Source organism: Xenopus laevis, chromosome 6S, assembly GCF_017654675.1.
Source record: "Xenopus laevis strain J_2021 chromosome 6S, Xenopus_laevis_v10.1, whole genome shotgun sequence".
In the NCBI taxonomy this organism is placed as follows: Eukaryota; Metazoa; Chordata; class Amphibia; order Anura; family Pipidae; genus Xenopus; species Xenopus laevis.
The window spans coordinates 20,579,623-20,596,043 of record NC_054382.1 but is presented as its reverse complement, the minus strand read 5'-3'; the positions used below and the strand labels follow the sequence as shown (position 1 = coordinate 20,596,043).

Sequence of the window (16,421 nt, the reverse complement as noted above, 5' to 3'; positions counted from 1 at the left end):
GTCGAAGGATTTAACTTCGATAGTCGAATATCGAGGGTTAATTAACCCTCGATTTTCGACCAATAGTAAATGTGCCCCTTAAAGTTTTCTCCCTTATTAAAGAAAAATGATAGAGAAATCCTACATTTAGATGTAATTGAAAAACGAATACTTCGGAAAGGGCATCAGTACATTTGGGATAGAGGCAGGCTTTATTTTTTAAAATCTTTTAATAGCACCAATTTGTTACTAATCGTCTTTTTGGCTCTAATCTGAGTGCAACAAAAAGTGCCAATCAGGCAGTCAGACGGCTTTGGACTTTTAAGGCCTTTAAGCTCTTCTGAGTTTGGGGACTTGGTAGATATCCAGAGAAAGGATCATGAAGGATTTTTACAAGACCTTCCAATGTCATTAAGAGTTGTGTTTACTGCAGTCGTTGGGTAGGAAAAGAGCAGCTTTGATTTGAGTTTAATTATGGAACATATCATTCTTATAAAGTGGTTGTTCGCCTTTGAGATAACTTTTAGTATGATGTAGAGTGATATTCTGAGACAATTTGCAATTTGTTTTAATTTTTTATTATTTTTGAGTTATTTAGCTTTTTATTCAGCAGCTCTTTCATTTGCATCTTAAGCAATCTAGTAACTAGGGGCCAAATGACCCTAGCAACTATGCATTGATTTGAAAAAGAGACTGGAATATGAATAGGAGAGGGCCTGTATAGAAGGATTAATAATAAAAAGTAGGGATGCACCAAATACCTTGTTTTGTGACAAAAAGTCGTAATTTTTTCCTCCCAGTCCCTAATTTGCAGATGCACATTAGGATTTGGTTCGGCTGGACAGAAGGATTCGACCGAATCAGATTCCTGCTGAAAAAGACCGAATCCTGGATTTGGTGCATCCCTTATAAAAAGTAACAATAACAATACATTTGTAGCCTTACAGAGCATTTGCTTTTTAGAAGGGGTCAGCGACGCCCATTTCAAAGCTGCAAAGAGTCAGAAGAAAAAGGCAAATAACTATAAAACTATACAAAAATAAATAATGAAAACCAATTGAAAAGTTGCTTAAATTTAGCAGTTCTATAACATAATTAAAGTTACCTTAAAGGTGAACCACCCCTTGAACAATTAAATTGTGTACAGTATATTGTAAAATGTCATCCCAAACTGAAATGAGCGAAATGGCAAAAAATTCGGATGCCGGCGTCGTGGCCGTTTTGCATGCGCAGTAGGAGCATTTACCGGTACGGATCTACTGCGCATGCGCCGAAAGTCTTGAAGTCAAATCAGAAAACGTTGTGACTTTCGGCGCATGCACAGTAGATCCGTACCGGGATATGCTCCTATTGCGCATGCACCAAAAAACGCCGGTCAAAGCAGGAAGAAGACCGCTTGGGAGAAGATGGCGTCTGTGAACTCTGTAGACAGGACTTGCGCAGAGGGGTGAGTAACAAGTTAGGGGCATTTTCCCAGGGGGACAGGTAGGCCAGGGGAGAGGGGGGGCAACACAGGGGAGGGTTTTTTGCGCCTAGGGGGTTACCTTCTCCTTTAATGAACTCAGCATAACGTGTGCAAAAGGAACTTTTTCATAGAGAAAACACACACAGGAAGATGAAGAAGAAAAACACACAGGAATACATGTTAAACATGACATCACATTGCTAAGCAACAATAGACCCTCCCTGCATTAAGTAACATGCACTGGAACAATCTCAGGGACATGCTAACATGCTAACATTTACTTACATTGGAGATAAATATCTGGAGAGATTTCTGCCCATAGCAACCAATCAAATCTTTGCTTTTGTTTTCTAACTTATAGGTGGCTGTTTAAATCTAATTGCTGATTGTTTGTCATGAGCAACATCTCCAGAAAACTCTCCAGATATTTATCTCCTCTGTCTGTTGTTTTCCAACAAAACACTGAAGGAAAAAATGTTTTCCCGTTCCCATCCCTAATTTGCATATGCAAATTAGGATTTGGTTCAGTATTCAGCCAAATCTTTTGTGAAGGATTCAGGGGTTCAGCCGAATCCAAAATAGTGGATTCGTGGCATCCCTATAAAAAATTAAATTAACAGATTAGGTACCTGTTTACCTTTCATTATGTTCTGTTAATATTATGTCAGCATTAGTCAGCATTCCCTAGACCAGTCATGGTTTAGTTGAAGGGCTCCAGGATGATACCTCTTCATGCTTTTAAAGATACTTGGAAATAAAGAATTTTTTTATTCAAACTTTACCCGTGGTTGTCAGAGTCTCCCGTCTATCTATTATTGCTTTGAGCATTCCCTGCCAACCAGCCCTTTGTCAGTGGGGATTTTGGGGATAAAAGTGATCCCTGCGGTATTCTACACACCTGGGATCCTGCCCACCTTGGTCCATAAACCATTGCATTACCCTCTGTCAACTTTCCACTATTTAGACTTCAGAAATGGGTGGCTGTGGGAATGTGGTTTTTTTTACTTAAATTAGCCTCAGCATCAATAAACTGTGCACACCACTGCTGAATATGAATGGGGTTCCATAGAGGAATACACATGGAGAAAATGGTTTTGAAACATTGACTTACATGTGACTCCATTCAAATAGATTTTTATAATAGATTTTAGATTGAAATATATGAATATTAGGATTCAGTTCGGGATTCGACCAGGATTCGGTCTTTTTCAGCAGGATTCGACCGAATCCTTCTGCCCAGCCAAACCGAATCCTAATTTGCATATGCAAATAAGGGGCGGGAGGGAAATTGAGTGACTTTTTTAAGAAAACAAGGAAGTAAAAAAAGTTTTTCCCTTCCCATCCCTAATATGCATATGCAAATTAGGGTTGGGCATTCGGTCAAATCTTTCGCGAAGGATTAGGGGGTTCGGCCGAATCCAAAAAAGTGGATTCGGTGCATCCCTAATGAATATCTTCCCAATTATACTCAGATATGGTTGGGGCCACAACTCTGGGAGTGTAAGTACTAGCTCTTGGGCCCTTTAGCAATCCTGCACTTGCATTCCCACGGGTAAGTAAATGAGCCCTAGTGTCTTTTACTGCACAACCCCAGTAACATCCCATACCATTATGTTGTTAAAAATGCTATCTTTTCTGTGAAGTCTTTGACTTATGTTTCATTATATTCTGTTAATATTATGTCAGCATTAGTCAGCATTCCCTAGACACGTCATGGTTTAGTTGAGGGGCTCCAGGATGATACCTGTTGTGTTACAAAAATCAACAAACTGAGTAGAACACAAAGAATGTACATGCATTTTTATATATATATTTTTTTTATGAACTTCTCGATAAAGGCGAAAATCTGATTTTTTTTTTTCATTTGCCTTTTGCACAGTGAGGCATTATTGCTTGTAACGATTCCACAATATTAAATGATCAGTGAAAGCTGCACTTACGCCAAGCTGCTAAGATAAGAAACGCATTTTAATATGCTCATGTAATAAAAAAACTCTTAGACTTTAAATATTTGACAAATGACCGATATTTGGACTGAAAATGGCAATGCAAATGTCTGTGCATGTACAGTATGTGCTGATACAATATGTATATTGTTATGGAATTTAAGGAAAGATAAAAAATAAATTCTAGGAATGTTGTGGTTTCCAATGTTCAGTTTTCGAAGTGACTGGGGATATAAATATACTCAGTGTGAATATATAGTGCGCCACATCTAAAACTGCCCATACACAGTCAAATATAGGACTGGATAAAAACCTAAAACAATCCCTTGCTTGGTCGCTATGTTTGGGTCCAGGGGATTGTGTTAAAAGACACCTTTTATATCTAATATATCGGTATTTATGCAAATGCTATAGTTTGTGTATGCGTGTATATGTATGTAGGTATAAGTATTTCTTTTTAATAATAAAACAATAGCTTGTATTTGATGTAGGGTTGCCACCATTTCTGATTGAGGAAAAGGGGCAGAGGGTGGGCGGATGACATCAGGGGGCACGACAGTGATGTCAGGGGGTGGGGTCAATAACATCTGGGACAGGACTGATGATGTGGCAATCATTAATTGGCTGGTCGCCATGTCATTAACGTCCTAATTTGGAAATCCGGACAGGCACTTTTCATCCGGACAGCCCTTCCAAAAACCGGCCTGTCTGGGTGAAATCCAGACAGGTGGCAACCCATAACTTGATGGCAACTAAGCTGCATGAATTCACAATGGTGACAAAACAATCCAATTGGGTTTATGTAATTTTTACAGGAAAACTAAACCTAAAAAATGAAAATGGCTAGAAATACCATATTTTACCATATACTGGACTTATTGAACCAGCCTAAATGTTCACCATCTCTATAGTAGCAACGGTCCAGGCCTTCAAAGTTGTCACAGAAGTTTCCCATCTTGGATTATGTTAGAAGTGTCTGTGATACTGCAAATGCTCAGTGTGCTTTGAGCAGCTGTTATAAAGCTAAACTTATGGGTTTGCCTGTCAAATAAGCAGATGTTACAGGGCTGATAATCAAATTCTGATGCTAAGTGTACTAAGATAATTCTGAGCTGCCATGTACCAATAATCTGAATTATTTCCTAATCATCCTTATATTATATCCTTATGTGTGTGTGTATATATATTCAGTATATTGTACAGGAGCTTTTTTGGAGGCACAGATCTTTACTGCAAAAGAGCTGTAAGCTGTTTATTTTTTGTAGACTTGAGGTATGGTGATCTGAATTACAGAAAACTCCTTACCGTATATACTTGAGTATAAGCCGAGTTTTTCAGCCCACAAAATATGCTGAAAAACTCTACCTCGGCTTATACTCGGGTCAAGCGCAAAAACGGTCGCCGGCGTCTAAAAATAGTCGCCGGCGTCTAAGAATAGTCGACGGCGTCCAAGAATAGTCTCCAAGAATAGTCGCCTGCGTCTAAGAATAGTCGAGGGCGTCCAAGAATAGTCTCCAAGAATAGTCGCTGGCATCCAAGAATAGTCGCTGGCATCCAAGAATGGCCGTCGGCATCCAAAAACGAGACGCCGGTACCTCCAATGGGAGCAGAAACCCTCCATTTTTTGATTGAAACTTACCAGAAGCTGCTGCATTGCTCACCCTAGGCTTATACTCGAGTCAATAAGCTTTCCCAGTTTTTGGAGGTAAAATTAGGTACCTCGGCTTGTACTCGAGACGGCTTATACTCGAGTATATACTGTATATTTAATGCACAAACTTTTACTTCAGTGTGTGGGATCTCTGATTGGTTCCAGACATCACATGTCTCTGAATCCGGGTTCCTGGCCTGAGAAACCTCTTCTATATCACAACACTTAACGGATTCACTCGAACACGATTTCAAATTAAAATTACGTTGCTTTATTCATACCTTTAAAATTTGTATGCTAAGGTACAGTGCATGATGGTCACCACTTTAATGCACAATGGATAAACTACCAGCACACCCTGGCCTCTTATGAAGAGATGGTCTGGTGCACAGTATGTGTAGGGTTGCCACCTTTCTGTGGCCCACAATCTGGGCAGAGGGCGGTGCAATGATGTTAGAATTGACGTTGCGGGCGGAGCGAGAGACATGACGGGGTGGGGCTATGCCGTGGCGGTCAGTGATTGGCTGATCACTGTGTCAGTCAATGGAGGTTCCGCCCGGTTTTCCTTATTTGGAAAACCAGGCAGACTGTCTTGACCCGGACTCAAAACCGGATTGTCTGCTTCAAATCCGGACAGGTGGCAACCCTGCTCCAAAGTATTCTGGAAACAATTACCAGCACACTCCATGCAAACGGGGATTACCCCTGCATGTTTAAGTGTAACATTTCAGAGGTGCGCTCCTTCATCAGACATCTTGCAATGCAGTCATGTTTTTTGCTCTTTGAGTCCTGCATGTAGAAGAATCAGCATAGGGTGCGAGAGAACGTTGTGCCTTCTTTAATTCAGAACTGCCTGTGTTATGCATTCATATGGGATGGGCAGGTGGTGCTTGTAGGTGTCCCCCTCACATACCCCACCTGTCCTGAAATTGTACTTGTCATTCAGATCTTTGGAATCTCTTATCCTTTTAAATCAGCACTAAGGGCACACTTTTGTACTCCTTAGTACTCTTGCACCCTGGGTGTCAGTGAATGACCCCTTGTCATTATTAAAGGGTCTGGCAGATGACAAGATTCCATGGATTTATTGTTGTAGGAGAATCCTGCCCGGTTTTCCTAATTTGGAAATTGGGCAGGCATTTTTGACCTTGGAAGCCCTTCCAAAAACCAACCCCATCCCAGGGCCCATCTTTCATTCATTTCAGTTTTTTGGAATCATAACAGTGCAATGTTTGTAGGCAATTTTCCCACTTTAATGAACAAGCAGAGACGTGCAAGAACTTTTTCAGCTGTGAGCTTAATGTATTCTGTCAATAAATTGTTTTTCATCTGAAAATCATGCAAAAACGAATTTCTCCTGTGCTGGAAGAAAATGATCAGGTGTACATATCTATCGGCTGTTTCTAACTGCGCATGACAGGATTGCTCAGTATCCCCTATATTGTTAGTGTGGGGAATCTAAGCTACATATAAATTGCAAAATCCCATTATTGCAGATAAACATGGAGACACCATATGCTGCGATAGATACGCTATCAGTTTTGCTAAGCTTTCCTTCTCCTACAAGGATCTGTACATCAGAAATGCCTGTCATATATATTTTTATAATGTGGTTTTTCTCATGATCGACACAAACCAGAAAAATAATAATGTTTTAAGAAAAAAGAACTTTGCGTTATGCACATAACCTTTAATATAAGTTTCCTGGAATCACCATTAGATTCACATGGGTTGTCTAAATCTCTGTACAGTAGATCCTTGCCTCTCCTGCTTAACAGCATACCTCCTAACTGTCCCGTTTGGGAGGGACAGTCCCTCTTTTGACAGCTCAACCTGCAGTCCCTCATTTGTACTGGAAAGTCCCGTTTTTCTTTGCACTGAACAGCCAGAAAAAGAAACAATGTTTCTAACTTAATTGGCTTTTGGCAGAGAGCCCAGAACAGCCACAACAGAAGATAAGATACATTTGCAACAATTTCTAGATAAGCAAGTGAGATCTGTTAGCCAAAAAGCCCCAGGTCCTGTTTATTCTGTAACAATATAAGATAACAGGTCCCTTGGGAAAATTTACTCACAGCTTAAAGGGAAATTCACCTTCATAGCAAAACTTTAATAACTGAAAAAAAACACAGGAATATGTATAACTTTTATAACCTGCCAGATTTTGTAAAATGAACATGGTAATTAGGGTGTGTGGCCACAAAAATGGGTTTGTTCTAAAAAAAAATTGCGGCAACTTTTTTGTCCCTCATTTTATCTCCAAAATGTTGGGAGGTACGTAACAGAACATGGAGCTACCACATGCGATGATTCAGACTAAGCTCCTGAAATACTTGGAAATAAGATGTGCTTATGGGGTGCATTTGTGTGTGATGTACCATTAAAGAAAAACTATACTCCCAGAACAATGTAGGTCTCTATAAACATATATCGGCCAAAGCAGCAAATGTGTAAAACCCTGTTTCATCTAAATAAACAATCATGTTAGGCCACATGAGCTAATAAATGGACAAAGTTCTATATTTCCACACTTCTTCCTGTTACAGTTAGAGCTGCAGTATTTCCTGTCACGTGATCTCTGAGGCAGCACACAGACCATCGCAAAATGGTGGCACAAGGTAAAATATGTAAATGGGCAATATCTACTGAAATATGTATTCAAGTTTGGTAAGATTCTTTAATAGGCAACGTTAAATGATATAAACTATCTGTTGGTTAAGTATTCATTTTGGGGCATAGTTTTCCTTTAAGCTGATGCAGTTTATTGGTACAGTAATGAAAACCAAATGTAGGTAGATGCAACAGACACTTCCCTTGAACTCATGGGGCCTGCGGGTTTAGCTTTAGGGAACTTGTTTCTATTCCAGACACTCGTCATGCAGAACCCTGACCACCATCTAACATAGCTTCCTAAATAAATAAAAACCTCTGTTTCTTGCACAATCATAGCTGGACAAGCCCTTATTAAAATGAAGTACAGACAGAGAAATCCTTAAAGAAGAGGTCAGGTAGGTTATACACTTTCAGTATTTTATAGTGTGCAAAATACTTCCAGTATGGCATCAAAAGAGCTCTATAGGTGGAAGGTGGAAACACATTTCGTTGGTAATATAGTGAATAAAGTACCCCCTCTTGTAAAATATAAGGATATTATAAGTTACCGAGGAGTTTCATGACCATATAAAAACATGAGGCCGAAGGCCTAGTGTTTTTATACAGGTCATGAAACTCCAAGGTAACTTCTAATATCCTCATATTTTTCAACTGGTGGTACTTTATTTATTATAATACACAAGTTTCACTGAGTCATGTGACAGAAATGACATCAGAACTCACCGTTTATAACTGATGACATCAGAACTCACCGTTTATAAGGATATCATTTACAGGATATTCATGGCTCTTGTGTATTATATATAAATAATCAATCATGATGATAATAATGTTTATTGTATGTATACATAGAGCAAAGTGTCCCACCTATCAGAACATTGTGGGTGGGGGATTAGAGTCATCTGTGCTCAGCTTTTTAAAGGCCTTACATATATTGTTCTTATATATTCTTTAACATTTGTTGTACCTTTTTAATTTGCCTTGTGTCAAGTGTTTTTAAATGTGAAGGTCATGCATAGACTCTCCTACCACTGCTTACTGTACCATACTTTTGATGTGTGCGTGCCGGGCTATTTGAAAGCAGCAATGTTCTGTATTCAAGCAGAATTTAATGGACAATGCTTAGGCTTGATTCAAATGAATTCCCTGAAATTGAATTAAGGAAACAATATGGATTCATCTGAAAGCGATTGTCTAGAAAGTTTAATAACTTTAAACGTTTAATGACTTGCATGATAGACTTTCTTCAACTTGGTTTCCAGCAACAACAAAAAAAGAGTGAACGATAAGGAAATTGAACTTTTAATAATTTATGAGAAGAATCAATTATTTGTGACTGTTTTTTCATTAGGCATAATGAATGCATAAACCTTACAAAGTGAGCTAAAATGTTTTCCTTTAAATCCAGTTAAAATACTTGGCTTTTGGAGCCTGACCAAATTGAGCGCTATATACAAGGATTTTATAATGTAGCCCTTTGGGGAGATAAAAGTTACTCATATCAGAGGTTTTTTTGTGTATAAATCGTTTTTTAAGTTTCCTGTAATCTTCTTTTTGCTTTGAAAATTGTTGTGTAGAGCCTCTGCATCCTTTTTCTTTCATCATCATCATCATCATCATCCTCATCCTCATCTTTAACAACAATATACATGTGTACAAGAGTGCAATAGTGCTATACAATGAACATAGCATTTTACTCAACCCAAACAACATGACCCCAGTCTTACATAGGGCTGTGTTTCGGTCTGGTGCCACCCTAGGCATTGGATGTAAACCCAGAAGGACCTGCTGTACGGCACACATTCCAGTTTGCAGAGCTTCAGCCAACCCCTCAGCTCATCCATTGGATTTAGATGTCAAATATCGGACGGCAGCAATTTTTTCCCCTGCATGTTTTAATTTGCCCAAGGGCTTCCACCGCAGGCATGGGCCCTCAGGTACCTATATGTTAAGTATGGGCCTGGTCTGACCTCTGTACTACTTACTACCTTTATAGTCCTACAGTGAAGCTGAATTCACATGGAAAATGGCCTGGGCCACATTCTTGCAAAGAATACATTTGTTGTAAACCTTTTTAACCTGAACTATACAGAGTAGATGAGATTCGTAGAATCGATAGCAAGGCAGTTTTCTTGCTGCAGCTTGAAATATAGAGTTTGAGATAGAAATGCAATTCGGATGCATGAGGCACATCTGTAGGAAAAATATGTATAACGAGCAGCAGAAGCCTTAGAATGAAAAACAAACAATGTGTTAGATCAGCATAGAAAACATTGGATAAGATATTTAATTGAATACATTTTGTTATATGATTTTAAATTGATCTGCAAGAGACCAATTTAATTGATGCATAATACTGTAAATATGGCTGTTAGGCATGTTGCTTTATATCACTTTGGCGGCAGTTGCTAGTTGGCAGTTTTCACTGTAAGGCTTCCCCTAACATAGTTTATATGTTATAGTAGGCACATAGATGGAGTAATTATATTCTCTAGACACTGAGGGGCACATTTACCTATGGTCGAATATCGAGGGTTAATTAACCCTCGATATTCGACCGTCTTAGTAAAATCCTTCGAATCGAACTATTCGAAGAATTTTAATCCATCGATCGAAGGATATTCCTTCTATCAGAAAATTGTTACGAAGCCTATGGGGACCTTCATCATAGGCTAACATTGGCCTCGGTAGGTTTTAGGTGGCAAACTAGGGGGTCGAAGATTTTTTAAAGAGACAGTACTTCGACTATCGAATAGTCAAACGATTTTTAGTTCGAATCGTTCTATTCGAAGTCTAAGGTCGTAGTCGAAGGTCGAAGTAGCCAAAAAAAAAACATTCGAAATTCAAACTATTTTTCCTCTATTCCTTCACTCAAGCTAAGTAAATGGGCCCATGAGACCTGAAATTATGTTTTTTCCTATATTTTGGTCTACTTAATTTTTTGTTTGTTCTACTCTCCATGCTGATAGACAAAGATGAACTTACAGCGATAGCTAGGGAACATACTGTAACTGTTTATCCTCCCTGCCTTCCTTGGTGTAAGAAGAAAAAGCCCAACTGTACACAACACTAAGGAACTCTTATATATAATATAACCCAAGTCTTAATGCAGAGAAAGACACTTCACGATATTATCATGGTCTAAGCTTCACTGGTTGATCAGTAGAGAAGATGGTTGTTGGAAGCTTATTTGGCAGTGAGAAAGAATACAATTCTGTGTATGCAGATTCCCCCAGGACTTGGATGGATTCTGTTCTGAAGCTAGCTTGATCATTATCACCTTGAGCTTGAGGAAGAACCATCTGATTAGTTATATGGGTTCTTTGTCTTTCTGTGCTTTGAAAACATATCACTATACTCTCGCAATGGTAAAGACCTTTTATGCCCGTAAGTTCTTATTTCATAAGTTCCCAAGTTTTTAAAACCAATGCGATTTCTTTGTTCAGGGTTCTCAAGTTCAGAATCCACTGAGCTTGTGTCAAAAAATGTTATCTTTTCACCTCAAGTGGTCTCCAGTTCTTGAAGTTCCACAACATCAGATAGTTGGAATACTTGAGTAAGGTCCTTAGGCAAAACTGTGGTGCACACAGGAACTTAGATATGACAGTTTATTAATATGTATAGTGCTCCTGGGTTAATTTGTTGTATGAACTGATATTTATTACAGACTATACAGTGTTTATTACCCATAGTAGACTTACATTGTTACTTGCGGGACTAATTTTGAGAAATAAAATATGGTTGAGAAATTAGGATCTTGTGAACAATCATGTGCTCTAGCTAACTTTGATTATTTAAATGGCAAAGTTTAACTGACAGGAATATGAACTGTTAATTGAAAAAGCATACTGGATTTTGTCTTTCCTGCCAATATTAGACTTTCTTGGCTAAACAGTATGAAATATGAGAAATTGCTTTTAGGTCATGTTAGCTCTAAATTATTACAGTACTCTCTTAAATTCATGTTGAACAAATAACAATCTGCCTTGACATATAATATTCACTGTTAGGCTTATGTCAGAGTGCCAGTGGAGAAATTCCCAAAATGACCCCTGCCTAGGGCCATATTTACCACATCATCACTCATTGACGCGTACCTAGGGTGGCAGTTTTAGGGGGTCAACCCCCAGGTGCCTATATGGTAAAAAAAAATTTAAAAAATAATCTCCCCTGATATTTGCCTGTTATCCAGAATGCTCAGGGATTTCTGGATAAGGGATCTTTCCATAATTTGGATCTTCATACCTTAATTCTACTAGAAAACCAGGATTAATTATATCTTAAATGGGATTAAGTACAAGATATTGTTTTATTGTCTTATTATTATAGAGAAAAAGGAAATCATTCGTAAAAATAGGGATTATTTGGATGAAATGTTACCTATGGGAGATTGCCTTTCCGTAATTCAGAGTTTTGCGGATAATGGGCTTCCGGATAATGGATCCCATACCCGTAGTTCTGGCAGCTAAATGGAGTGGGGGAGGTGTATGTGGAGCCTTCACATTTGACCGCTGCATGCATTATGGCCCTTACACACGGGCAGTTCTGCTTGTGCTCCCCTGCCTTGCAGGTTGCAGTTCACAGGGTACTGGGAAAGCTTGGGTTATATGGGGGGGGGGGCGAATGAGAGTACACGCAAGGGGCAAATTCACTAACCTGCGGAGTTGCGCTAGCGCAGGCTTCGCCATACTTCGCCAGGGCACCGCTAATTCACTAAAAGTTGCGCTAAGGGAGGCAAACGGTAACGAAGTAGCGCTAGCGTTAATTCGGCAAGGAAAGCGCAGTTATGCTAGTGATGCCTAATTTGCATAAGGCGCCAAGTTAAAGTACAATGGACGTATATGTAGCAGCAAATACATTACACTACACAGGCCTGGGAAAGCTTCATAAAATAAAATAGAGTTGTCATTTTGCCCTATACATGTGCCCACTGTATAGTTTAGGTGCCATATGTTAGGAAGTGTAGGGGGGAAGGAGGGTACCCCAAAAAAATGTAAGATCTTTTTCAGCCTATCACCCTTAAAAAAGGAAACGACGCCAGAGTTTTTTGGGACTTAGAAAAAATTTCAACTTTTTTTGAAGCAATCCCTATCTACTCTATTGCACTTCGCCTGGTCTGAGTTGGCGAAGGCAAGTCTGGCGCAAGAGGTAACGTTCAGTAAGTGACTAAAGTAAATTGCGCAAATTAGTGAATTAGCGTAGTTACGTCCCTTTGCCATAGTGCAACTTCGCCTGGCGTAAGGGTGCGAAGTAGCGCTAGAGTAGGTCCACTTTGCTAGCGAATTTACGCCAGCACCCCCTGTTAGTAAATCGGCGAAGTAACAAAATTATGTCACGCTGGTGAATTTGGGCTAGCGTTAGGCGCTTCGCACTTTAGTGAATTTGCCCCCTAGTCTTTACAGGGCAAAACCAGAAAAAAATTTAATGTAAAGTGCAAAATTGTTTAGAAGAGTTCAATCTTACATTTGTTTACACTTCTACTGTACCTTAGTTTTTTTTCATTTGGTATTGGTCTAATGAGCCATCAAAAACCAAGGTATTCTACATAAAAAATATATCACATAAAGCAGCCTATAGCTTTCATATTGCACAAGATCTTTCATGAATAAAATATATCATGTACTTATCGTTCTCAATGTTTCTAACTGGTAATTTGGCATTCAATAATGATGTGTGCAAGGACTGTGGCTCGGGCAATGGCGGCACTGGTAACATTAGTCATGGGCTAATGGGCTTTCATTTCTTTTCCAGTTTTTGGAGATATTTTACAGTGCTGTGCTTTCTCTAAATCTTTGCAAAGGAACCTCACACATTATAAATCGGGTTCTTGATGAATCGGCACTTCTATATTATATTAGTTGCCTGCATTAGGATTTTGAATTCCCTGAAGTTGAACCAGAAATCAGTTACAATCTCTTAATGTTTTCTTTAGGTTTTATTTATACAGGAGAAGTGGTCCATCGAATGCTGACCGCCACGCAGTATATTGCTCCCTTAATGGCCAATTTTGATCCGAGCGTGTCCAGAAATTCAACCGTCAGATACTTTGATAATGGTACGTAATAGAAAAACATTATGGTTCTGTAATTTTTGCATAATTCTGCTTCCAATATTGTTCATGCTTCAAAGCCACAGTGTGTTCTGTATTAGTAAGTGCTTATATTTATTATAGTCACTGGAGACTTTTATATACTTATTATCGTAATGCTGAATTTCAATCTCACATACTTTGCAGAAATGCAGAAAGAAAGGGATAATTTTTGGCAATATTGCGTAAGAAAAAGTAACAAGTTTTGACAGTGGTGTCAATATGATCTGAGAAAGTGAGAGAGGAGTCAAAGCTTATCCCCAGATATTGAGCTGAGTTGACAGGGTTAACGAGCATGCTCATCAATAGAGAGTAGAGTTTTCTACTTTCTAGGCAGCTCAATGCCTCATACAATCTTTAGGTGGTCATACATTGGAAGATCTGCTCATTTGGTGAGGATGCCAAAGTAGCAGATCTTTCCCTTATTTGTACACCTTAAGGTGGTCAATATTGGGTTGATCCAAGCGACTAGATCACTGTGAAGGGGATACAGGCCATTGAGGTGACTACTGCATAAATGAGCTGATATTGGTCAGGTAAAGCCGTTGGAGGGACCCATACACAGGCCAATATGCTGCCGACTTGACCTGTTGACATTTTCACAACTCACACCAAGGGGCACTTTCAGAAGGGAGGCACCTTCTGCATTCACAGGCAGTGGGAGATAGTTCAGTGTGAAAAATGTTGTCACAATGAGGTCAGAGAGTTTTCGCTTTTTAACTCATTATCAGTAAGAAAGATGGAGGGGGAGCTGGTGCAAATTTTGCATCTGAGCCCTCATATTACTGGGCAGAATGTAGGTTGATGACAATGAAATAAACCAATTTCCTGCACATTATAAATTAACAAAGACAGAAAATAATGAAAGAATGGAAACTTGGGGCTAAGGCACATATATACTATATGGCAACTATAAGAATATGTTGTATTTTCGACTAATTTACCATGTTATACAACCCCTCCTTCACCTTGTTCCAATGTAAAGTGGTGGATTCTGCAACTTCAAGTCCCTCTGCTTTCCATAGTGGGCAATGCACAGATTCTCTGGAAAGCAGAAAGACTTTGAGTCCCAGAATCCATCTCTTTACAATGGAAAAAGTTAAGGGAGGGGTCGCATTAAATGTGAACCTATGGGATGTTGGGAAACCCTTATTGGTTTAGTGTTTCCAGTTCATTTTCTGGTGACAAGCAGCCCTTCCAGAAACTTTTAAATTAAATAATTCACATGTAAAGATGGGGAGAATGAACTCCATCTTTATCAATAAAACCCCTGTTTACAGCAGGTCACTCAATGTTGAGTTCTCGAGCACAAAGCACTGTTAACTTGCTCTTAAATCACTTATTTCAATAACATTAAATAATAATAATAATAAATCTGAAAAAAAATAAATTTACATTGATCTGAAAACACATAGGGGCCCATTTACTTAGCTCGAGTGAAGGAATTTCGAATGGTTTTTTTTTGGCTACTTCGACGATCGACTGGGCTACTTCGACTACGACTTTGAATCGAACGATTCGAACTAAAAATCGTTCGACTATTCGACCATTCGATAGTCGAAGTACTGTCTCTTTAAAAAAAAACTTCGACCCCCTAGGTCGCCACGTAAAACCTTCGATCGAACGAATTGCGGTAAATCCTTCGACTTCGATATTCAAAGTCGAAGGATTTACATTCGGCAGTCGAATATCGAGGTTTAATTAACCCTCGATATTCGACCCTATGTAAATCTGCCCCATCGTGTGAGAATTTCTATACTCAATAGAGCAATTAATGAGCTCAGCATCGGCTTTCATCTGCTTACCGTTTCCAAAATTGTGCCTCTCAGCTACTGCAGTTTAGAAGGTTTTTCCATATACAGGTATGGGACCTGTTATCCAGAATGATCAGGACCTGGGGTTTTCCGGATAACGGATCTTTCCGTTATTTGGGTCTTCATGCCTTAAGTCTACTAGAAAATCATGTAAACATTAAATAAACCCTATAGGCTGGTTTTGCTTCCAATAAGGGTTAATTATATCTTAGTTGGGATCAAGTACAAGCTACTGTTTTATTATTACAGAGAAAAAGAAAATAATTTTTAAAAATTTGGATTATTTGTATAAAATGGAATCTATGGAAGACATCCATTCCGTAATTCGGAGCTTTCTGGATATCGGGTTTCCGGATCCTTTACCTGTATAGATAAAAGGCTGCAATTTGGAAACACAGACAGAATAAAGTGGCCTATTGGATTTGTAATGATTTATTCTAAACACATGGGGCAGAACTATCAAGTTTTTGTTTTTTTGTTTTTGTTGCACCCAAAAAAATTCGCAAATTCCAAAACTCATGATTTTGAGTTTTGGGTGCAAAAACAGCAAATAAACCAATCCAGTATCTAAAAGCTGGGGAGTTCATGTAGAAGTCAATGGGAATTGTGTTTTTATATTTCCAGGTATTTTTGCCATTAATTGAGTTTTCTCTAACATTAGTGCACAATTGAGATTTTCAGGTTTTAACAAATGAAGAAAAATAATCAAAAATTGTAATTATGATAAATCGACCCCGTATATAACCACAATCACAATATTTAATCTGATGTATAACAATTGTAATTATTTTACATTAAAATACTAAAATGTTTTGTTAAATCTAAGATGTTTTTCATCAATATAATTAGTTAACTCTCCTTAGAT

The 16,421-nt window shown here is 38.7% G+C and overlaps 1 protein-coding gene across 1 annotated transcript in view; it reads left to right on the top strand.

Moving 5' to 3' along the window:
- The window catches only part of plxdc2.S (plexin domain containing 2 S homeolog), a gene marked incomplete at its 5' end in the record, with an annotated part of 248,605 nt that overhangs the window by 153,825 nt on the left and 78,359 nt on the right, over positions 1-16,421 (top strand). The window contains 1 exon segment of the mRNA NM_001093186.1: positions 13,587-13,709. Coding sequence (NP_001086655.1) covers positions 13,587-13,709 — 123 coding nt within the window.